The 23,480-nt window shown below is 46.5% G+C and overlaps 2 protein-coding genes across 3 annotated transcripts; one reads left to right on the top strand and one right to left on the bottom strand.

Annotated features, from left to right (window-relative positions):
* The first annotated feature begins 14,303 nt into the window (after positions 1-14,303).
* LOC139832747 (uncharacterized) lies at positions 14,304-15,145 on the top strand. Its single transcript, XM_071822587.1, has 2 exons — positions 14,304-14,732; positions 14,822-15,145. Exons 1-2 carry the CDS (start codon positions 14,304-14,306, stop codon positions 15,143-15,145), a joined length of 753 nt encoding a protein of 250 aa, XP_071678688.1.
* Positions 15,146-20,689: 5,544 nt separating this feature from the next.
* On the bottom strand, positions 20,690-22,320 carry LOC139831899 (tropinone reductase homolog At2g29290-like). Of its 2 annotated transcripts, none has more exons than XM_071821325.1 (4): positions 21,854-22,320; positions 21,516-21,741; positions 21,231-21,349; positions 20,690-21,144 (listed from the first exon to the last, which is right to left on the bottom strand). In XM_071821325.1, exons 1-4 carry the CDS (start codon positions 22,142-22,144, stop codon positions 20,980-20,982), a joined length of 801 nt encoding a protein of 266 aa, XP_071677426.1. In that variant the 5' UTR covers positions 22,145-22,320; the 3' UTR covers positions 20,690-20,979. The 2 variants fall into 2 exon arrangements, with proteins under 2 accessions (XP_071677426.1, XP_071677427.1); XM_071821326.1 differs by having other exon boundaries at positions 21,243-21,349; positions 21,854-22,313.
* Positions 22,321-23,480: the final 1,160 nt, after the last annotated feature.

Below are 23,480 nucleotides of genomic sequence, written 5' to 3'. Positions count from 1 at the left end.
TCTTACTCGTAGAATATTATTCTCGTCAAACTTGAACCTACCGAATATAGAAAGAGACGAGACTTGAACCTACCGAAAAAAGATTAAGAGACGAGCATAAGAGTAGGTACAAGCCATCAACATTTACACTTTGCATAAAATAGACAACACAGGTTAAGCAAGCATGATAAAGGTAAAAGTTAACGAATAATATGAAAGCCTATAATTCTGCACGAGAGTCCATTTACATGGATTCCACGGTCCTCTATTGTCATACCAAGCTACATGGATCCAACAAAATAAGCTACATGGAGTGTTTCCTAACAAAAATACGGTACGCTTCCTCGACAACTGCATGTTTGATACAATCAATTTTCTATATACTTTAAATTATCTTTACTAACATCTAATGTGCAGCGAGAACTAAACTGGGTAAATTTAGCCACATGGTGAATTTACAATAAGAGAGAAACACATGAAATATGACAATACATAGCAATATTAGCTCTAGCCACCCAAATTGCGTGGGCCATTCAGCTAGATAATGAAAACAGAAGAATGCACATCTAGATAAAAAGCAAAAGATTCGTAAGGATGCATCCAATGCGGATATATGTATCAGACCTTTGTAGTCGGCTGACGTGTAAGGTTGCATCCAATGCAAACTGGATAGAGGTGTTATCAAATACAGATCATTTTTTCCTCTTCCAAAAAGCAAGATAAGCCCTAGCCTCTGCATCGATTGATTCATATCTAGCCAAGTAGCCGTTGGGTGCATAGGTGGCTGCTAATGCTCGCCATGATGTCGCTTCGTGCTGCGCATATCTAGCTGAGTAGCAGTTGTGCAGACATGAAGAGAGCTTGCAACTTGCAAGCGCATGATAGCCACATGCTACATGCCATAGCGCCGAAAGCATACGATTATTAATTCATGCTGCTGTTCAGTGACGAGTAGTAGGCTGTGTAGCCACCCATAGCTTAACTTCCATAAGTTGATCCATCTGTGGGTACTGCATGTTTTATCCAGACGCACGAGTGTCCTCACAATCAGCCCTTAAGACACATATGTCAGTTCAGAAAATGTCTGCGAAAGGCCAGCGTTCCCTGCACATCAGTCGAACCAACGAAGACTGAGCTAAAATTTTACACTCGTCTCGGATAAAGAGTTCATACCAAGATGTGTGCATACCTTTGCCCATTCATTGACAGCCTGAACAAGACGAACCTTCAAATTATCACGTGAATACTCCTTAGGATCGACGGGCACCTCATGCCTTTCTTGGAGTTGTCCTAACCTGATTGATGTGCCATAGAGCCTAATATGGAAAACATATGGTACTTGAGAAACATATAATAAAAGCCATTTTTTGGAAACCTTATAGGAAACAGGACACAAGCTGCGCAACAGAAAAGAACTAGAAGCAACAAAGAACAAAACTAACCTCCTTTTGGCAACCAGCAGTTTCAGATCGAGACCGAGAGATCGTTACGATGCATTCCACTCTTGGAGAACGAATGCAGACATAATAGACACAGCTTCTACAGGATCTAAGTCCTCCAATTGATTCTCGAGTAAACATTCTGTTGTTATTAACTCCTCAACGCATGCAAGTATGCAACTCAGCCCTTAAGTTGCACAACAAGATCAGAATCTATGTAATGGGTCTCCTTTAGTACATCGATGCTCACATATGGAAATGTTTTATAAATGTTACAACAGAAATCTTACAGGATAAATAAATAAATAAAGATGAAATTTGAGTTGCAAGTGGTCCACACTCGAACAAACGATATTTCCCTCATAAATCACGGTCACTGCCTATTGAGAAATTCAAGGTAACTAATAAACTGTGATAGCTTCCCACCACAAACCTCTGTTTCAAATAGCCCGATATAGCCCGGCTATAGCCTTTCGTGAGGCCTGCGGCTACGGCTAGAGTCTTCAAATGCTAAAATGGAAATAGCCGCTAATAGCCCAGCTATAGCGCGGCTATAGCTATTTAGCCTCAATTTAGCTCAATAGCTGCTATCTTCCCACTCAACGGGCCCAAAAAAATTTAACCCAAAATTTTCAGAGCGGCCCAATTTATGGACACTACTATGTCATGAACTGCTGCTACTTAATGCTGTTGTAATATTTGGACATAATTATGTCCTTAACTATCTGTGAACTATGTTTTGGACAGAACTATGTGTAAACTATGTTTTAGTTATGTGCATCTCTTATGTGACTAGGTTACTATGCTATGCATTTCTGAATTATTGATGTATATACTATATATGGTTATATGCTGCCGAAATATTGAACTTTTTCCCATTATTTAGCAAATCAGCTATATGGGTTTAGCCCGCTATAGCCTTTTGTAGCTTCAGAAATTGCCGCGGCTATAGGCTATAGCCCGCTATTTTAAACAGAGCCACAAACATGTGTAGCTGGAGCACTTGTTTGAGTGTATATAACTAAATTCCATTTAAAAACTAGCTTTATGATTTAGGCTGAACCAAACTATTGTTACAATACAGTAGGATAGGGACCTACAACCTCCTATTGCACACCAAAATCAGAAGTGACTGGACAAAGCAAAAAATCTTGAATTTTCTAATCCCCATGGATTTTGCTGTGCCAGAAATAATGGATAGGTTCCTAATCTACCCACAAGGAGAAGAAAATATATGTAAAAGTCTTACTCTGCCTTGAAACTGTGGGACCTGCTGAAGTGCCTCAAATGACATTTGGTATTTCAGTTTATTCAGCTGATCAATGTACACCTTTTGCTCCTCCATCAATAACTTGTATTTCTTTAATTTTATTTATACAACCATGGCACTTGTTTTTAGACATTTTTCCAGTAGGTTGATATGTGCATGATACCTTTTAACTTGATCCATGTCTTTCATATTTAGATCTGCGTTGTATCAAAAATAAACATGTCAGAACAGTTTATAAATCAAGCACAAGAAGTGAAACAAAAGGCATTAAGAGATCACTGAGTTTGCTCTTTCCAGTCAAAAGAAATACCACAGTAACATTCAGATTTGTTAGGTAAATCATGATGCATGTGTTGCATCAGGGAAATAAAGACAAGTTCTAATGTACCAATAAGATTGTGAATACTGACAGATACATGGTTCATTTTTTTGTTTGCCTTATCCTATTTGCAGCTTCGATAATTCTTGTCCATTTAAATCTTATCTTCTCTAGCACAAACCCGTAGGAGTTAAGTATAAACCATAAAAACATGTACAGCATAGGCCTGTAACTTATCCTACTTAAAAGATTGGTTGTACTGTAAACGATTTGGACATACTGGTAAACTAAGGAACACAGTAATGGGCATGCAGACAAGGTCTTTTTCTAATCTGGTTTGAACTTTAATGGACTTTAATGGAATAGCACTAGATGTTATATGGTAGTTTAACCATTGCAGAATATCTGTATATTTTATCGCATCTAGTGCAGGAGGGTACTTATTTCCATCTGGTCTTTAATATGCATTTGAACAGGGGTCTTTTTTCGAAAGCAATCAGCACTGCGTTCTTTGATTATAGTAATCCCTCCGATCCACAATAAGCATCGGGGTTTTAGGTCAATTTAGTCCAAATTTGGACTAAAGCACCGACACTTATTATGGATTGGAGGGCGTACTGGCGTAGAAGAAGAAAAAAATGTCGTTTACAGAGGATATTCCAACAGCTCCAAAAACTGAGCAAGATGCTCAGGAGCGGCCTTCGAACAGCCAGTCAGTGGCGGTGTCGACAATTCTGCAGAAGACTGAATCAACAGTTGACAGGTGGTTGCTGAAAATTCTTTCGTTTCTCTCTTTCCACAAAGACCACCAGACAAGAGTGACCGTTGTGTTCCAGCCGCGCCTTGGCTTTCAATCTAGGCAAGCATGGAGAGAGCATCACCAGTCAAGGAGAGAGGTGGTCATGGCTGGTGGAGAGCTTGGCATCAAGCTAGTTTTCTGAGTGACCCGAGACCAAACCTGTTGGGCGAAGGGGCAATTCAGAAAGAGGTGCAGACCAGTTTCAGGTAGAGTGCGGCACAGCGGGCAGATAGGGTCATTAGGCCAGCCCTCTTCTGCAGATTATCAGCTGTTAAACAGCGGTCAAGCACAGCTAACCAGGCGAAAAATTGACACTTTAGAGGGGCATCAGAGTCCCTGACCGAGGAGAGAAAAGCATCCTTGAACCTGCCCTCAAACTGAAACTCGTAAGCAGAACCAACAGAGAAAACGCCGTCAGAGGTCCACCGCCACGAGATGGAGTCACGCTGTCCCGGAGTGAGCACGATCGACTGTAGGCGGTCACAAAGAGCAGTGGACTAGTTCAATGCGGGCGGCAAGGGGTTGCTCTTAAGGTGCCTAATCTATTGATCATCCACAAGGGCATCTCTAATTGAGAGATTTTGCTTGGGGCAGTTAGCAAACAGATCAGCCATAACATCTTTCAGTGGCCGGTTGAGGAGCCAAGAATCATACCAGAAGCATGTGAGCCCGCCATCTCCAATGTGGAACACGACCGAGGCATTGGATATTTGTCTAGCCTGAGTGTCAACCGGAACAGGAAGGCCAAACCAAGGTTTTGAATCATCCATCCAAACGTTGCCACAGCCACTGGATTCAAAGGGCGTTGCCATGTAGTTGCAGATTATTTATGGCAAGGCCTCCAAATTGGTGAGGGGAACAATTCAGCGACCAATTGACAAGGCACTTATCTCCTGTAGTCGCATCTTTACCAGCCCACAAGTAAGGTCAGATCACTTTCCACTGGTGGAAAACAGGGCTTTCGTGGGAGCCTTTTCTCGCGGGCGCGACTGCACCCGCGACAAATGGCGTGGCCACGTCGCCCCGGAACCATTTGGAGCAAGCTGGGCCTTTTGTCGCGCCCTTTTGTCGCGGGCCGTATCACAACCCGCGACAAAAGGGGTCTGAGCTTTGGGGCCTCCTGCCGGCACCCCTTTTGTCGCGGGTCGTAATACGGCCCGCGACAAAAGGGCCATGCCTATATATACACACAGCCAGCTTCCCCCCCCCCCCACCTCCCTACATTTTTTTCCTTGGTGGTGAAAGGTGGAGGTGTATGCTAGCTCATTTTTTCTTCATGTGCACAAGAGGTGTTTGATGAAATGCTTGTGAGGGATGCCACTTGATTTTATTTGATAAGATTTCTCCTCTTTTTGATCCTAAAAGGTTAGCAACTATTTTCTCGTATATACATAGTCCGTACAATACTAATTTTAGCTAGGTGATTGCATCTGATACATAATTGTACTTATGATGTAGATGAGTCATCCATGGATGTACGGTAACCGATGTGCTCCCGCTTTCAGAGAGGGCGTGAATTCTTTCCTGCTTGTGGCCGAGGCCAACAAGTCGAAGCAAGGTTTTATGTGTTGTCCATGTCTGAAATGTAAGAACGAGAAGGATTACTCTTGCTCAAGAGACATTAAGAGCCACCTGCTTCGGTTTGGATTCATGTCCAGCTATAATGTTTGGACCAAGCACGGAGAAGAAGGGGTTATGATGGAAGACGGCGATGAAGAAGAAGATAACGATGACCAGTACCGATCTATGTTCTCTGAATGCGATGATACCGCAATGGAAGACAATGAAGAAGAAGGAGGTGAAGAACAGGCAGCAGATGATCCTGTTGATGATGATCTTCGTCGGGCCATTTCTGATGCAAGAAGAGACTGTGGCACGGATAAGGAGAGGTTGCACTTCGACAAGATGTTAGAGGACCACCACAAATTGTTGTACCCAGGTTGTGAAGATGGGCAGAGAAAGCTGGGTAGCATATTGGAATTGCTGAAATGGAAGGCAGAGGTCGGTGTGACTGACTCGGGATTTGAAAAATTGATGATAATATTAAAGAAGCTGTTTCCAAGAAATAACGAATTGCCCGTCAGTACGTATGAAGCAAAAAAGCTTGTCTGCCCTCTAGGATTAGATGTGCAGAAGATACATGCATGCATTAATGACTGTATCCTCTACCGCGGTGAGAAGTACGAGAATTTGAATAAATGCCCGATATGCGGTGCATTGCGGTATAAGATCAGAAAAGATGACCCTGGTGATGTTGAGGGCGAGCCACCCAGGAAGAGGGTTCCTGCGAAGGTGATGTGGTATGCTCCCATAATACCACGGTTGAAACGTTTGTTCAGAAACAAAGAGCATGCCAAGTTGTTGCGATGGCACATGGAAGAACGTAAGAAAGACACGATGTTGAGGCACCCCGCTGATGGTCGGCAGTGGAGAAACAACGGGAGAGAGTTCCCGGATTTTGCAGGTGAGGCAAGGAACTTATGGTTTGGTCTAAGTACAGATGGCATGAATCCTTTTGGGGAGCAGAGCTGCAGTCACAGCACCTGGCCCGTGACTCTATGTATCTACAACCTTCCTCCTTGGTTGTGCATGAAGCGGAAGTTCATTATGATGCCAGTACTTATCCAAGGCCCAAAGCAACCCGGCAACGACATTGATGTGTACCTAAGGCCATTAGTTGATGAACTTTTGGAGTTATGGGCCAAACCAGGTGTACGTGTGTGGGATGAGCACACCGAGCAAGAATTTGACCTACGAGCGTTGCTATTCGTAACCATCAATGATTGGCCTGCTCTTAGTAACATCAGATGAACAAAGGATACAATGCATGCACACACTGTTTAGATGAGACTGAAAGTAAATATTTGGAAAAAAGCAGAAAAGTTGTGTACCCGTACAATCGCCGTTTCCTTCCGCGCAAGCATCCCTTAAGGAAAAAAGGCAAGCATTTCGCTGGCGAGGCAGACAACCGTCCGAAGTCTGTCCCCCGTAGTGATGCTGATATATTTGACATGGTCAAGGATTTAAATGTTATCTTTGGAAAGGGTCCAGGCAGTCGACATGTTCCGAAAGACGCTGACGGACACATGCCTATGTGGAAGAAGAAATCTATTTTTTGGGAGCTAGAATATTGGAAAGTCCTGGAAGTCCGCTCTGCAATCGACGTGATGCACCTGGCCAAGAATCTTTGTGTGAATATTCTAGGTTTTCTGGGCGTGTATGGGAAGACAAAAGATACAACAGAAGCACGGGAGGACCAGGAACGTCATAAAGGACGAAACGGGAATCATCCAGGGCAGTTTGAAGGGCCTGCCAGCTACGCTCTTACCAAACAAGAGAAGGAGATCTTTTTTGAAGTCCTATTCAGTATCAAGGTTCCGTCTGGTTTCTCGTCGAATATAAAGGGAATAGTAAATATGAAGGAGAAAAAATTCCAGAACCTGAAGTCCCATGACTGCCACGTGCTTATGACACAATTGCTTCCGGTTGCATTGAGGGGACTTCTACCAGAAAATGTTCGACTAGCCATTGTGAAGATATGTGCATTCCTCAACGCAATTTCTCAGAAGGTAATGGATCCAGAAACTTTGTCAGGATTACAGGAAGATGTGGTCGAATGTCTTGTCAGCTTCGAGTTGTTGTTCCCACCATCCTTCTTCAATATTATGACGCACCTCCTCGTTCACCTAGTTGAAGAGATTAGAATTCTCGGTCCTGTATTTCTACACAATATGTTCCCCTTCGAGAGGTTCATGGGAGTATTAAAGAAATATGTTCATAACCGAGCTAGGCCGGAAGGAAGTATCTCAAAGGGCTACGGAATCGAGGAGGTCATTGAGTTTTGTGTTGACTTTCTTCACGACCTTAAGCCGATTGGTGTTCCTGAATCTCGGTATGAGGGGAGGCTGACTGGAAAAGGCACACTAGGAAGGAAAGCAACGGTGTGCAGGGACAAGATTTCTTTCAATCAAGCACACTACACAGTTCTATACAATTCCAGCCTGGTGGCTCCGTACATCGAGAAACACAAGAATGTTTTACGAGAAATAAACCCAGACCAGCCCGAGTCCTTGATTACACGTCAACACATGAATACCTTCGGCAGTTGGTTGCAAAGACATCTCATTAGTGACCCAACTGTTGTAGAGCAGCTGTACTTGTTGGCCAGGTTACCATCTTCAAACATATGTACATTCCAAGGGTACGAGATAAATGGGAATACATTTTACACGATCGACCAAGATAAAAAGAGCACCAACCAAAACAGTGGTGTCCGCTTCGATGCAAAAGATGAGAATGGGCAAACCACCACATATTATGGATACATAGAGGAGATATGGGAACTTGACTATGGTCCCACTTTTAAGGTCCCTTTGTTTTGGTGCAAATGGGTGAAGCTCAGCGGTGTACAGGTAGACGATAAGTACGGTATGACAACAGTGGATCCCAACAATCTTGCGTACATGGACGAGCCATTCATCCTAGCCAACGAGGTGGCTCAAGTTTTCTACGTGAAGGACATGTCTAGCAAATCGAGAAAAAGAAATCAACAAAAGAATACATCAACCGAGGAGCCAAAACGCCACATAGTTCTTTCGGGGAAAAGAAACATCGTGGGAGTGGATGACAAGACAGACATGTCAGAAGATTATAATAAGTTTAAAGAAATTCCACCCTTCACGGTGAAAATTGACCCAAGCACCTTGCTAAATGATGAAGATTCTCCATGGCTACGGCGTAGAAGATCACAGCAGTAGATGGCGATGTAATAATGTATTGTTCATATATAGTTCCCAATACAATCTCTACATTTATGTAATAATGAGAACCCTTTCCCCAACACTGTTAGAGGAGATGGAACTTTAGTCCCGGTTGCACCCACCAACCGTGACTAAAGGTTACCCACACATCCTCATCCTGCCGACAGCTTTAGTCTCGGTTCCACCCACCAACCGTGACTAAAGGTTACCCACACATCCTCATCCTGCCGACAGCTTTAGTCCCAGTTGCATCCACCAGCCGGGACTAAAGGTTGCCCGCCTATTTTCTTCCCGTGCTTCCCACCGCTTCCCGCCTCCGTCTTCCCGCCATTTTTTCACTATATATATGTAGGCTTGGGTTTCCGTGGGTGCTTGGGTTTCCGGACGACGCGGAGACTTATAGAAGCCGAGCGAGAGCAAAAAAACGCGAGCTGGAGGTGCAGAATGACCGGATGGCCGAGTTCCAATGTCAACTTGACCAGCAGCAGCGGGAGATTCAGCAGCAGCAGCGGGAGATAAATGAACTAAAAGGACAGCGCCAGCCAGATAATACCGTCGGCATATCTCAGCGGCGAGACAGCAGCGTGGCCGACTCGGAGGCCCCGCCTTTACGGATGATAGATGGCGGTCCTGGCGACCCCGTGGATGAAATCAAGGAGCAAACACCTTGTGATCTCCATGAGGTGTTCAGGAACTTATCTGTTAAGGTGGCGGTCGGCTATGTCTTACCTGCATTTGGAGCTGAAGGTGAGCCGGCAACATGGCATGGCAATGAGATTCCAGCTGGCTATGCTCGTGTCGGGGTGGATTCAGTTGTACCGTCGTGGGAGACATTGCAGCTCGTAATCCCTGGAGGTGATGGTCAGGATACACTCGGAGACGTACTGGGAGAAATCATTCTTTGGGAAAAGAAAAAACATCAAGCTTCCAGGTTGGGTAGCTCCTAGTACTAGTCGTCCCAGGTCACCATCACCTCCTCCAAGTGATCGCAGGCCACCATCACCTCTTCCGACTGATCAAATGTCGCCACCATCACCCCATGGGTACGACCACGACATCCGTAGTCCATCTCCATCTCCATCTCCAGCGCCGCCGCCTGCGCCCACTAAGACTCGGAATGCACCCAGCCGGAAGCGTTTCAAGAGTCCTGTCCGCAAGCGGTCGCCCCTCCCAACAGTACCAAAGGTTCCTCCCCCCCGTCCTTACGATCGTACTAAAGAGGAAAAATGAGGCCATTGTAAAGAAACACGTGCATGAACAGCTTCATAAGGAAAAACCTCCAGCGGCAGCGCCATACACCGACAAGCAAAAAGGATATGCTCTTGATTTTCTGAACACACCATCGCAATATGACTTACACGAGAAGAAGGATGACTATACACGCACACTTGCGAGGGTAATTGAGGACAAGGGCACTGCTAAGAAGAAGGATAGTGCTAGCACGAGCAAATCATCAGCTAGAAGTGTAGCCGGGAAGAAATCAAGTTCAACAAGTGCACCCCTCAAGGCCAAGCAAGCAGCGACAACGGGCAGAAAAAGAAAGGAAGTTCCCCAGCTCGGAGAACAGGCCAAACAATCGATCCCACCACTCAAAGTGTTAGATGTTCCCTCGGTGTACCAGGAACATGGTGATTTCGATCTGGAAGCAGTTGTGGCGCTAGCGGCTCAAGTTGGCTGTACCGTGGAGGAATTGCTGAGTGCCCGTGATGCAGTACTACCCATTGCTGATATAGCTCCTAAATTTGTCTACGGGGCCGACTTGGTCAGCAAAGAGCGGCTGCATAAACTGCCAACGTATATGGGGAATTTGCATCAGTGGTACCTTGGTACGTGCAAGGAGAACACAAGTTACATCGTGGCGGATATCCCAGAAGATTATTACTTCCGAAAGGAGGAGATCCATATTGAGATGAATGAACTCTGGCAGTTATTCAATTTAGACGCCCTCGACAAATCTCTCATGAGTTGCTACTGCTTGTAAGTTGTTAACTACATATAAGTTCATGTTCATTCAGTTGTTCCTGTTCATTGCATATACTCATTATATCTTATGTGTTCTCTTATGCAGACTGAAGATCATTGAATGCAGAAGTAATAAGATGTTCAATGTTGGGTTTGTTGACCTAGATAAAGTACATCATGACACGGTAAAGAATAATGTCGAAGAAACGGGGGGAAACCTACTAAGGTTTATAGGGGAGCAAAGCTTCTGTGATTCAATACTGTTTCCTTACAACTACAGGTGAGAGTCTTACTGATATGTTGTGCACATTCAATTTTTCTTACTCGATGTGATGTGTAATTCATGACGTATATATATAAACATGTGCAGTTTCTACTGGATTCTGCTAAATATTCAAGTTGATAAGGGAATAGTTGAAGTAAGGGACCCATTGAGTAGAGGCCTGGATGGGTTCCGCGACTTGCAGAAGATTCTCCAGACGTAATTTCAATCATTGCCGCGCTATATCTTTCATGAGATATCAATTAATTATCCACTCATTCAATCATTCTTTTGCCTGGCAGGTGTTGGAAAGCTTTGAAGAAGAATATTGCGGGTAACTTCGCAGAGAAGCTAACATTTACTCTTGTACCGTGCGCCCAGCAGCCACAGGGGACGAATCTATGTGGATACTACGTTTGCGAGTCCATTCGCATGTTAACCACTGAGAAGCACAACGATAATAGATTCAACGTAAGCAATAACATTCACAACTTTAGTTTATTATCGTCAGTATTTTGTTATCAAGATTGATATAGTCATATTCATCTCATTTTCCTATATAGGTCGACTTCATGCGGGAGAAGCTCCAACCACACGAGCACATACTAGGAATTACGGAGGAATTGGCGGGACTTCTAATGAAAGTAGTAATAGACGACAACGGCTTGTTTAGTCCAAATAGGCGCAACAAATGATCCCCATGTATTAGTTCGAATAGACGACGGGCTTTAGTCCCGGTGGTAGTGAGCTCCATGTATATGTGTAAGGGGAATCTACGAAGTTTTGCTCCCAATATTTGTTTGCTCGATCTATATATAATGAATGAACGTGTACAACTTGTAGTAGCGTACAAATATATGCAACTTTTATTTTAAAATGAAAAAATGAAATAAAAGGGGGGGCGGTGGCGGGGGGGGGGTGGGTTGCTGCACACCTCAAACCCTAAAGCAGCAGCGTTCTGCGCGTGCCACGTAGAGGTCCTTTTGTCGCGGGTGGTAATACCGCCCACGACAAAAGGGTGTGCCCTGGGGCATCCCGCACCTGCCACGTGGTATTTGAGTGCATTCGGGGTATTTGAGTGCAATCATCTGAAAGATTGGTAGTGCAGCGTGGATGGCTTTGACCAAGGTTAGACGGCCTCCGTAGGAGGTGGGCATTTTCCAGCAAGCAAACTTTCTTGCTGAATGCATCCAGGATCGGCTGAAGATCAGAGCAATTAAGCCTGGAGTCAGAAAGCGGCACACCCAGTTACTTGCAAGAAGGCAGCTAGGGGACATTCAAACCGCCCAGGATCTTAACCAAGTCAAGATCATCACATCTGAAGCGCTTGCTACCTCGCATCCTTCCAGGGATCAATCGCTTGCAACGCTTGGAAACTAATCTGGAAGTGCTGGGTGCCCCCTCATGTCAAGTTCTTATGGCTAGCGAACAAGAACATGTATTGGACCGCTGACAGATTGCAACGCCGTGGCCTGCAGCACTGCCAACGGTGCGTCTTATGTGATCAGAAGCCCGAGACGATGCATCACTTGCTGATCACCTGCCATATCTCGAAGCAAGTGTGGCATGAGAAGCTCTCTTGGCTACGACTGACGTGCAGGCCACTGGAAGACGAAGCCTCGCTTTGCGACTGGTGGATCAAGGCCAGGCAAGCCACACCAAAATCCATGCACAAAAGCCTCGCCTCCGCAATGCTGCTGACAGCTTGGATGGTTTGGAAACAGCGCAATGCCTGCATCTTCGACAAAGATCAGCCTTCAGTTCCCCTGCTAGTAGAAAGAATTAGGGCAGCGGCGGCACTTTGGGCAAAAGTTGGGGCTCCCGGCCAGAGTGATCATCCCAGCAACTTGGGACATCCAATAAACTCTGTAACAAATGACGTATCTAACCTCCTAGGAGGCTTGTACCCTGCTTCTATTCAAAGAAAAGAAACCGATTTTTTTTGCATTTTCTCGGAAAAAAATGTCCATTTCAAAATGTAATTTTCTTCTTTTGATGTGAAAGCATAAAGACCATGGTTTTTTCTTTGTCCTGGTTTGCACACATAAATTTTTACTACCACTATTAAATTTATTTTGATCTATTCATCTATTTACATGGATTCAAGTTCCAGTCTAAGGTATTGTTTTAGTTTGATGTGTCCATGAGCTCACCAGCAGCCTTGCTGAAGTACTCATCGGTAAGATGTCTTGGCAGTTGTATTTTCTTTAAAAAGTGGCTCAATAGGATATACAACTTTAGTATCAACGGTTGGTCATATTTTTCCATTCGCATTGAGAAAGTGTTATTTGATCACCACAACTTTAAGAGAGAGTAGACAAGTGAAACTATGAACCCCGGTCCAATTTTAATCATAAGAAACAACTTTCCATCGCATTTATCATCTTTTATATTTTCAGCACTTATTTAATCCGAAAATACAAAAATACTTTTACTTATTGCAATCACTCATATCAACACCAAAACAACAAAACAACCTTGCATATCATATAGTTTGCATATCATCATCATAATTTGGCCACCACCACTATTTTTATTTTGTGTTTTATTTATTTAGTTGCATCACATTTACTTAATCATTTAGTTTTATTTATCTTATTTGTGTCATTACTAATACCAAACCTTGTGCTTGACAACCACTTGGTGGAGTTGGGGACACAAGGCATTTTATTTTGTTTTGTAGATCGCTTGAAGAGGAGAAGAACGAGTCACCTTAACACACATAATTCCCCGAGAGTTCGATATTAACCCTCGAGTCACCCTTGTGGGGAAAACACGCTTGCTACAGCACTCTGCACTTGGAGTCCCAACGAAGAGCACAGATTGTTGCCATCAAGTAGCTGTTTGGAGAACCCGGAAGGTATGCAAGTCCATGTACAAGTCGGCGACATGGAGTAAGAAGGCACATGACAAGAGTTGCCACGGTTTGACTTGCAAGATTTGTGGAGATGGAGATCACCATGAAGAGAGCCATACCATTTCACATTATAATTGCTTTATATTTGTGTGATTGTTATGTCTCTATTTTCTGCTTCTAAAGTTGTTAGATGGTAGAAAATTAATCCCTCAAAGAAGGTCTAGTCGGTTGCCCCGCCAAGTGCTGCACCATCAAGTTGGACATTGTTGGTAGTGGGCTCATAAAATTGAGGTGCTGCTAGTTCTTTCCAACTAGGTGGGTTCGAGTCGGACTCTTACAGCGTTAGCACTTGGTAAGCTAGACAAGTCTATCACAACAGTTGTGGGGCTTGGGGCAAGGTCGGTCGGGAGCCGGGGCATGTGATGCCACCCGACCAACAGGAGTCGTATGAGATGCGATTGGCAAGGTGTTGCCTACCTAGATTGCTTGACGGCTAGTGGTGATGCTAAAGCTCACTAGTCGACTTGTTTATTTAGGATCTTGAATCACTTAGTAACCATCGGAGGGGTGTTAGTTCTAGTGGGAGCGTACATTTAATTGTTGCTATTTTATGGATACATGTCTTAAGTGTTTTTGCATATTTTCTGTTGTCGATCATGGCACCTAGCAGTCTTCCTCAGTTATCCAGTTTTGCGTTGAGGTCGATCCTAGAGAAAGATAAACTTAATGGAACTAACTTCACCAACTGGTACCGTAATCTGAGAATTGTTCTCAAGCAAGAAAAGAGGGACCATGTTCTTGACAACCCACTTCCAGATGAACCGGTAGAGAATGCAACCACTGCTGTCCAGAATGCCTACCGTAGGACTAAGGATGAGTCCACGGAAATTAGTTGTCTTATGCTTGCTCACATGGAACCGGACTTGCAGCAGCAATTCGAGAAGGTTGAGGCATACGATATGATCGAAAGCCTCAAAAGTATGTTCCAAGCTCATGCAAAGACCGAGAGGTACCAAGTCTCTCAAGCTTTGCTGAGCTGTAAGCTTAAGGATGGTGATCCACTGAGTCCGCATGTGATCAAGATGGTTGGTTACGTGCAGTCTCTGGATAGGCTGGGCTACCCCATTAGCGAAGAGTTAGATTCTGAGATATAATTCTGAACTCTCTTGGTCAGTTCATTTCGAACTACCACATGCATGGTATGGATAAGAAGCTCACTGAATTACATGGGATGCTGAAACAAGCAGAGGCTGATCTCAAGAAGGGCGCTAGTCAAGTGTTGAAGGTGCAGAATAAGCCTAAGTTCAAGAAGAGTTCTTGCACTAAAAAGAAGAAGACCAAGTCAGAGGGAACACTCAGGACCCAACTCCGAGCTCTTCCTCAGGGACTAAGTCAACTCCTTCGGCTGGATCCACTTGCTTCTATTGCAAGGTGGATGGTCACTAGAAGAGGAACTGCAGCAAGTATCTGGATGAGAAGGCCAAGAGTGGAGGTGTGACTTCCAACTCAAGTACGCTTGTTTGCAATGTTATAGACATTTATCTTGCGGAAACACCTAATAGTTCTTGGGTATATGATACCGGATCAGTTATTCACATCTGCAACTCGTTGCAAGGACTGGTAAGAACTAGGAGCATGGCAAGAGGCGAGGTTGACATTCGAGTCGGCAACAAGGCGAGAGTCGTTGCGTTGAAAGTCGGCACGATGCAGCTTCATTTACCTTCAGGATTCTTAATGGAGCTAAATAATTGTTATTATGTTCCAGTGCTTAGTCAAAACATTATTTCTGGCTCATGTTTGATGAGTCAAGGCTATGAGTCTGATATTAAGAATAATGGTTGTTCTTTATATCTGAATGATATGTTTCACGGCTTTGCTCCCGTCCAGGACGGGCTATTTATTTTGAATCTTGAACGTGAATCTATCTATAATATAAATGCTAAAAGGTTGAAACCAAATGATCTGAATATGACTTACTTTTGACACTGTCGGCTTGGTCATATAAGCTGGAAGCGCATGAAGAAGCTCCATGATGATGGGCTTCTAACATCGTTCAACTTGGAGTCATTCGAGACATGCGAATCTTGCCTACTAGGAAAGATGACCAAGACACCTTTTGCAAAGAGTTGTGAAAGGGCGTCCGACTTGTAGGCGCTAGTACATAGTGATGTATGTGGCCCAATGAGCACGACAGCCAGAGGTGGTTATGAGTACTTCATTACCTTCATCGATGATTTGAGTAGGTATGGTTATATCTACTTAATGAAACACAAGTCGGAAGCCTTTGAAAAGTTCAAGGAATTCGGAATGAGGTACTGAATCAACTCGGCAAGAAAATAAAGTTTTTACGGTCGGACCGTGGAGGCGAGTACATGAGCCATGAGTTTGATGACCATCCGAAGAGTTGTGGAATAGTTCCTCAGCTCACACCGCCAGGAATGCCGCAGAGAAATGGTGTGTCGAAAAGGCGGAACCGAACCTTGTTGGACATGGTAAGGTCGATGATGAGTCGGACAGATCTACCTTTATCATTTTGGGGTTATTGTCTAGAAACAGCAGCGTTCACACTAAACAGAGTACCATCAAAATCTGTAGAGAAGACACCATATGAGATGTGGACTGGCAAGAAGCCGAGTTTGGCTTTTCTTAAGATTTGGGGTTGTAAAGCATATGTCAAACAACTTCAGTCGGACAAGCTCACTCCCAAGTCGGATAAGTGTATATTCGTGGGGTATCCGAGGGAAACCTTGGGTTACTACTTCTAAAACCGAGAAGAGGGCAACGTGTTTGTCGCTCGGAACGGTACTTTCCTTTAGAAAGGGTTTCTCAGTCGGGGAGTAAGTGGGAGCACGGTGCAGCTCGAAGAAATTCGTGAGGTATCGGCCACTAGCGAGTCGGCAAAAGCCTTGGAGGCTGAGCCGATCGTGGTACTGAGCGAGTCTGCATCTGAGTGGTGACTGCATCTGAGCCGCGGAGATCTGCCAGATTGCGAAATGTTCGTGTTGTATTGCTGTTGGACAGCGATGATCCGGCAACTTATTCGGAAGCGATGGTGGGATTTGATTCCGAGGCATGGCTTGGAGCCATGAGATCCGAGTTAAAGTCCATGGATGAAAATCAAGTTTGGAACTTGGTTGATCTGCCAGACGGTGCAAGAACCGTCGAGTGCAAATGGGTCTTTAAGAAGAAAACTGACATGGATGGAAATGTTTCTATCTATAAAGCACGGCTTGTCGCGAAGGGGTTCCGGCAGGTTCAAGGAATTGACTACGATGAGACTTACTCGCCGGTAGCGATGCAAAAGTCGGTTCGGATCTTGTTAGCTATAGCAGCCTATTTCGACTATGAGATATGGCAGATGGATGTCAAGACGTCTTTCCTTAATGGAAATTTAACCGAGCATGTGTATATGATACAACCCGAGGGTTTTGTCGATCCGGCTAATGCTGACAAAGTATGCAAGCTTCAGAAATCCATTTATGGGTTCAAGCAAGCATCTCGGAGTTGGAACATTCGCTTTGATGATGTGGTCAAATCGTTTGGCTTCATCAAGAATGTGCATGATGCTTGTGTATACAAGAAGTTTAGTGGGAGCAAAGTGAACTTTCTGATCTTATATGTGGATGACATATTACTGATTGGAAATGATGTCCCGATGTTACAAGAAACCAAGAAATCATTGGAAAGGAGTTTCTCAATGAAAGACTTGGGTGAAGCATCATACATATTGGGAATACGGATCTATAGAGATAGATCAAGGCGGCTCATTGGATTGAGTCAGAGTACTTATTTGGACAAAGTGTTGAAAAGGTTCAACATGGAATCATCTAAGAAGGGGTTCTTACCGATGTCCCATGGTGTTAAGCTTAGCAAGACTCAGTGTCCTTCGACTACTGATGAGCTAAGCAGGATGAGTGCGATTCCTTATGCTTCGGCAGTTGGATCCACCATGTATGCCATGATTTGTACTAGGCCGGATATTTCCTATGCTCAAAGTGTTGTGAGTAGATACCAGGCTGATCCTGGCGAATGCCACTGGACAACGGTGAAAACAATCTTCAAGTACTTAAGAAGGACTAAAGATATGTTCCTAGTTTATGGAGGTGATGATGAACTCAGTGTAAGGGGTTACACGGATGCGAGTTATCTTACTGACTCTGATGATTCTCGTTCGCAATCTGGATATGTGTTTGTTATGAACGGAGGAGCTGTGAGCTGGAAGAGTTCCAAGCAAGATACTGTAGCTGCATCTACAACGGAGGCCGAGTATATTGCCGCCTTTGAGGCAGCAAAGGAAGCTGTTTGGATCAGGAATTTCCTGATGGATCTTGGTGTGGTTCAGGGCGCGTCCAATCCGTTAGACGTGTATTGTGACAACAATGGTGCTATTGCACAAGCCAAGGAACCTAGACGACACCATAAGGACAAACATATACTCATGCGATACCACCTCCTCCGCGAGATTGTCGATCGAGGCGATATCAAGTTATGCAAGATACACACTAACGAAAATGTTGCGGATCCGTTGACGAAGCCTTTACCACAGCCTAAGCATGAGGCGCACATGAGATATATGGGCATTAGATGCCTGGACATATGATGTCGGGATGATTGACTCTAGTGCAAGTGGGAGACTGTTGGGAATATGCCCTAGAGGCAATCATGTATGACGATATTCCCAATGTATTCATAATGTAATAAAGTAGTCCATGTATGAACATCTGATATGTATCATTGAATATGTGATTCAGTTGTGGAACTATATATTCATGTTGTTCATACTATATTGTCCTTAGTCGTACAGTTATGCTGGGCACACAACTTAGACTAATGTGTGAGTTGACTGATGACTCGGTTCCACTTGTCAGGGGGCATGGTGATGCTAATCCAACTTACACTAACTCGGCTAAAGTGTTTAGCGAGCCGGACTGACCCATATTGAGATACAACGAACAAATCTTCATTTGTATGTCTCAATCAATGTAATCCTTAGACCTAAGGTTGTCGCATGATCTGAGTTGTGGATTAGCGACTTAGGTTCTATCAAATGCTGTTCCGTAACAGAACAGTTATAAAGGCAGGGTTCGGGTCGGCAAAGAAGCAAGCTGCATGACATGGATAACCAAGATGGGATTTTGCCCCTCCGACAGGAGAGATATTCTCTGGGCCCTCTCGTGTGATATGATTCGGAAACATGGCCATGCGCGACTCGGTTAAGTGTTAACCGAGGAGTTGGACTAAGTGTTAGTATGGGAATCACATATCATGGTACGAGAAGAGAGTTGAGCTATTAAAGGGATGACTTCGCCCATAGCTTGACAAAGTATATCGTGAGGCTAAAGGGACTTAGGCGCAAGCCACATTGAAAGGTATGTCGCCATAACTCTATGGTACTTGGGAGTCGGCACGTTCTTCTAGGAGCCGCTACGGTTGATCGATGTGAGTCGGACTCACATCGTGTCCAAGTCGCCATGAGCTTGTAGGGTCGCACACTTAAGAGCGGGAGCAAGTCGTTTGGGTTGGCCCCGAATCGAACACGAACTTGGTTAGTGAGCTGGACTCACGGTGACCTGAATATAGGCCTGAGTGAATGGGCCACAAGTGTTGTGGAGCACAGTATCACTTCCTATATATAGTGGGGCGTAGGATGCCCAAAGGGCACGGTTAGAAACTCCCATGTGTTGGGAACCCTAGCCACCACTCAGTCCAGCCGCCGTACTGGACCTAGCAGTCCACCGTCTGAGCTCCTCCTCGTACGTGTGTATACCGGCAGAGGTGCTGTACATTCAGCACTTCGACGATCGGGATCGGATCGGATCGTGGGACTGCACTGCTACACGACGCGTCATCAGTAATCCGCACCCGCGCGTCTAGTGGTAATCCTCACGGCCTTCTACCTCGGCTAGATCCTGGGAGAATCGTGTAGAAAAGTTTTGTTTTATCTCTACGCGACCCAACATGGGGTAGCACCATAGGGCCACGGAGTCGGAGGTGACACCATGGCGTGATGGGCCTGAGGCAAGCCGAGGAACGGCGGGCGCTGGGGCGGCCCTGGCCACATCTGGATTGATCCTGCCCAAGGGTTCTGCATTGAAGGCCGTGGAGCCTAGGGACCCTTCCTGGGTGTGTTGGAGTTGACACCATCGCGCTGCTGGGGAGGCGTGGAGTGGAGGTAGCGGCACCGCGCGCCGAAGTGGCAGCTTCCTCGCTGGAAATTATGGCACGCATCAGGGCGGCGTGGTGGTGCTGTATTGTCTGCTGGGGCACGCGGTGGTGAAGGAGTTAGAGCGCCTCGAGCGATGAAGGTGGATGGGGCCGAGGAGGATGACTCGTCGGACTGCTTCAGTGTGAGCTCCTCGAGGAGAAGCGATGAGCGCACGTCGAGGAACGACGGTAGGGGGCACTGCTTGAGGGTCAGCGTGCGCATATAGGCAAGTTGAGACCCGAGGCCGCGGAGCGTGTTCTGGACGAGACACTTGTCCGTGATGGTCGTGCCCAACGCGTTGAGCTCGTGGGCGAGGATCTTCTGCGTGCGGCAGTAATCCGCCACGGTCATGGAGCTCTATTTGAGACCGTGGAATTCTTGCTCAAGCTAGGAGGACCGAGTCTCAGAGTTGTCGTGGTAGATGGTGGAGAGACGCGTCCATAAGGCGTGGGCAGGCTGCGGCGTGGTGGATTCGACAACCATGGCAAGAAGCTCGGGCGCGACAACGCTATTGAGCCATGATCGGACGATGACGTCGTTCCGACTCCACTGCGGCGTAGGATCGGCGGGGTACTCTTCCTCGAGAAGATGATCCTCGAGGGCGTACTTCTCGGCTGCGTCGGTGAACATGCCGCGCCATTGGAGGTAGGTGGAGGTGCAGAGCTCGAGGGTGACCGGAACAACGGCACGGATTCTTGGAAGCGCGCGGCGAGCGCCCGGAGAGAGGATCCCATGGCGGCGGCTTCGGCTGCTGCCGCCGCGAGATCGGCGGCGGAGGGATCTTGCGGCGCCATGGAGAGAGAGCATCGTAAGCCCTAACCTAATACCATAAAGGCAAATATAATTTTTGCACTTAGATTGATTTGATCCCATTGGGATTATATAGTACAAGGAGGCTTGGCTGCCAAGGCAATACAATTTAGAAAATACCTAACTACTCTAGTACGAATCCTCCTTAACTTGGCCGGTTGATCGTGTCCTTCACGTATACGTCTAACATATGATATCCAGAGCTAAAAGCCTCGAATTACACAGGATGATCAATTACACAATTTTGCAGACATACAAATACTCTCTTCTCAAATTTATTCTCTCCATTTCATCTCGAGCAGCAGCAGCGTCATCATCTAAGCACTAATGGTTCGGCCACCATCGACGCAAATAACCTGGCCGGTGATGAAGGAGGCGGCTGGCAAGCACAGAAACGACACCGCCGCGGCAATCTCCATCGGCTTGCCGCTTCGTCGCATCGGCGTCTTCGAGTGCTCATCCGCTAGTTGATCTGTAGTTGTCTGTGCACAAACACAAGACGTCAATTTCATGCGAAGTTGCTTTTACAAATGATGAGGGTGCTAAAGAAGAAAGAGGCGTGTCGTACGTGTGCGCTTACATCTTTGATCAGATCAGTCGTGACGAAGCCTGGTGCGACACCATTCACACGGATCATGTCCGGTGCCCACTCGGTAGCAAGGCTCCTTGTAAGCTGGTTTATCGCTCCTGCATCCATACGGATACCAACGAGACATTGGTTATGTTAAACGATGCAACAATACAACTCGCCATTTTACACCCTAGATGAACTCTCTTCTTTTTCTCTGAACCCTCTTCTTCTTAATAACCAATAAAAATGGCAAAATGACTTGGTCGTACAAATAAGGCATACCTTTCGTGACATTATAGATCGCGGCGCCTGCATAGCTGATCGTGCCTCCAATGGAGGACATGTTGACGATGCTGCCTCCTCCTGCAACGGAGGAGTTAAGCAGAAGAGGCCTGGCGAGCTGGCTGAGGTGGAAGAACGACTCCAGATTAGTGGCCATCAGATGCGAGTACTCGTCCGCCGTGCTCTCCGCGGCCGCCTTGACGAACAGTTGCCCCGCGTTGTTTACCTGCATGCGTGGAGCAACAGCAAATACAGAAAATCATCAACATCTGCATGTGTCGTCGTCTTCAGATTGTTTACTCAAGTACGTGTCGAACGTTGGCGACGAAGCCGCTTACGAGTATATCGAGCTTGCCGTCGAAGGTTTCCTTGATCGTCTCCATGAGCTTCTCCCTGTCGGCGCGCACGGAGACGTCGCAGACGGCGACGGTGACTCGCAAACCCTTCTCCTCCCACCGCCGGCGGCTGTCCTCCAGCTCGGCCGCGTTCCGGGAGCAGGTGTGCACCCGCGCCCCGAACCCGGCGAGCTCCTCGACTATGGCGTACCCGATCCCTTTGCTCCCGCCGGTGACGAGCGCCGTCGTGCCGGCGAGGCTCCACCGCTCCTCTCTGCTCATCTCGGCCGCCATCTCGATCTCTTTCGATCGGCAGTGAGGCAGGATCAGTACGGTTGTCTGCTAGTACTACGTACGGTGTTGAGCGTTAAATAGAAGCTACAAACGTTGAGGAGGACAACAGTACGAGATGAAGACCAAGAGATTGCTGGACCGATCTCAGCCGCAGGGCCTCAGCGGCGGATGCAAAACACAACAAGGAAACTAGACTTGGAGTAGTAAAATTTTATATGACCACGTTAATTACGGCGTAGCTTGAGCAGCAGTCAGCGAAGAATGAAGAAAGCTCTTGACCAAGTTGGTAGCGGCTGTTCGTGACGTCCCTGATGGTCGGAGCATGAAGTATTCAGTGACGAGACGACTGGGCGTATCGACTGAGCATGAAGTATTTGCGGAAAACCGGACAAAAACCGTACAACAACGACAACACCAAGGGGCCACGCCCACACCCACCACAACCCAGAAACAACGAAGCTCCAACCCGAAACACAACTCCATCAAAACAAGACGACATAACACCACCGCCGGAGAGAAGACGCCATCGCTGCTATGGGAGGAGCAGACACGGGACGCTCGAACGAAGATGATGAAGCCAACCCTCTGAGGAGCCCAACACTCGGGGCCGCCGCCCCGACATCCAGCCATTCCGCTACGCCAAGCGGACCACCAACACCACCTTTCGGGACCGCCATCCCGACATACCACCGCTCGCACTCGAGCCACGACGCCGCACGACATAGCCACCCGCAACCCAAGCTGCACAGGGTAAGCTGCTCGCAGACCACGGCCGCCGCACCAACATCCAGGGCCGCTGCCCCGGCCTAAAAGTCAATCGCCTCCTCCGAGGCGCGTCGACCGAGCCGCCCACCGCGACCAAGGTTGCCACCCAAGCTGTGGCAAGCCGCATCCCTGCACCATAGAGTTGCCGCTACACCGCTGTCCAGGGCCGCCGCCCCGGCTCTCCACCTCCTACTCGAGGCCGCCGCCTCGACATCCACCATCCCAGATGGAAACAACGACACTGCACGGCGTGAAGGTTAGGCTCTCCAAGACGACGCCCCCAAGGGAGAAGTGACGAGACCGCCGCCGACGTCCGCTCCAACCGAGATAGGAACTTGGGTTTTCACCCGGAGAGCATCGGCTGCAACAAAAGGTCGGGCGTCCAAGCGCATGATAGCCACATGCTACATGCCATAGCGCCGAAAGCATACGATTATTAATTCATGCTGCTGTTCAGTGACGAGTAGTAGGCTGTGTAGCCACCCATAGCTTAACTTCCATAAGTTGATCCATCTGTGGGTACTGCATGTTTTATCCAGACGCACGAGTGTCCTCACAATCAGCCCTTAAG

Source organism: Lolium perenne, chromosome 6 (assembly GCF_019359855.2).
Source record: "Lolium perenne isolate Kyuss_39 chromosome 6, Kyuss_2.0, whole genome shotgun sequence".
Taxonomy (NCBI): Eukaryota; Viridiplantae; Streptophyta; class Magnoliopsida; order Poales; family Poaceae; genus Lolium; species Lolium perenne.
This window is presented reverse-complemented; position numbering and strand designations above follow the sequence as displayed.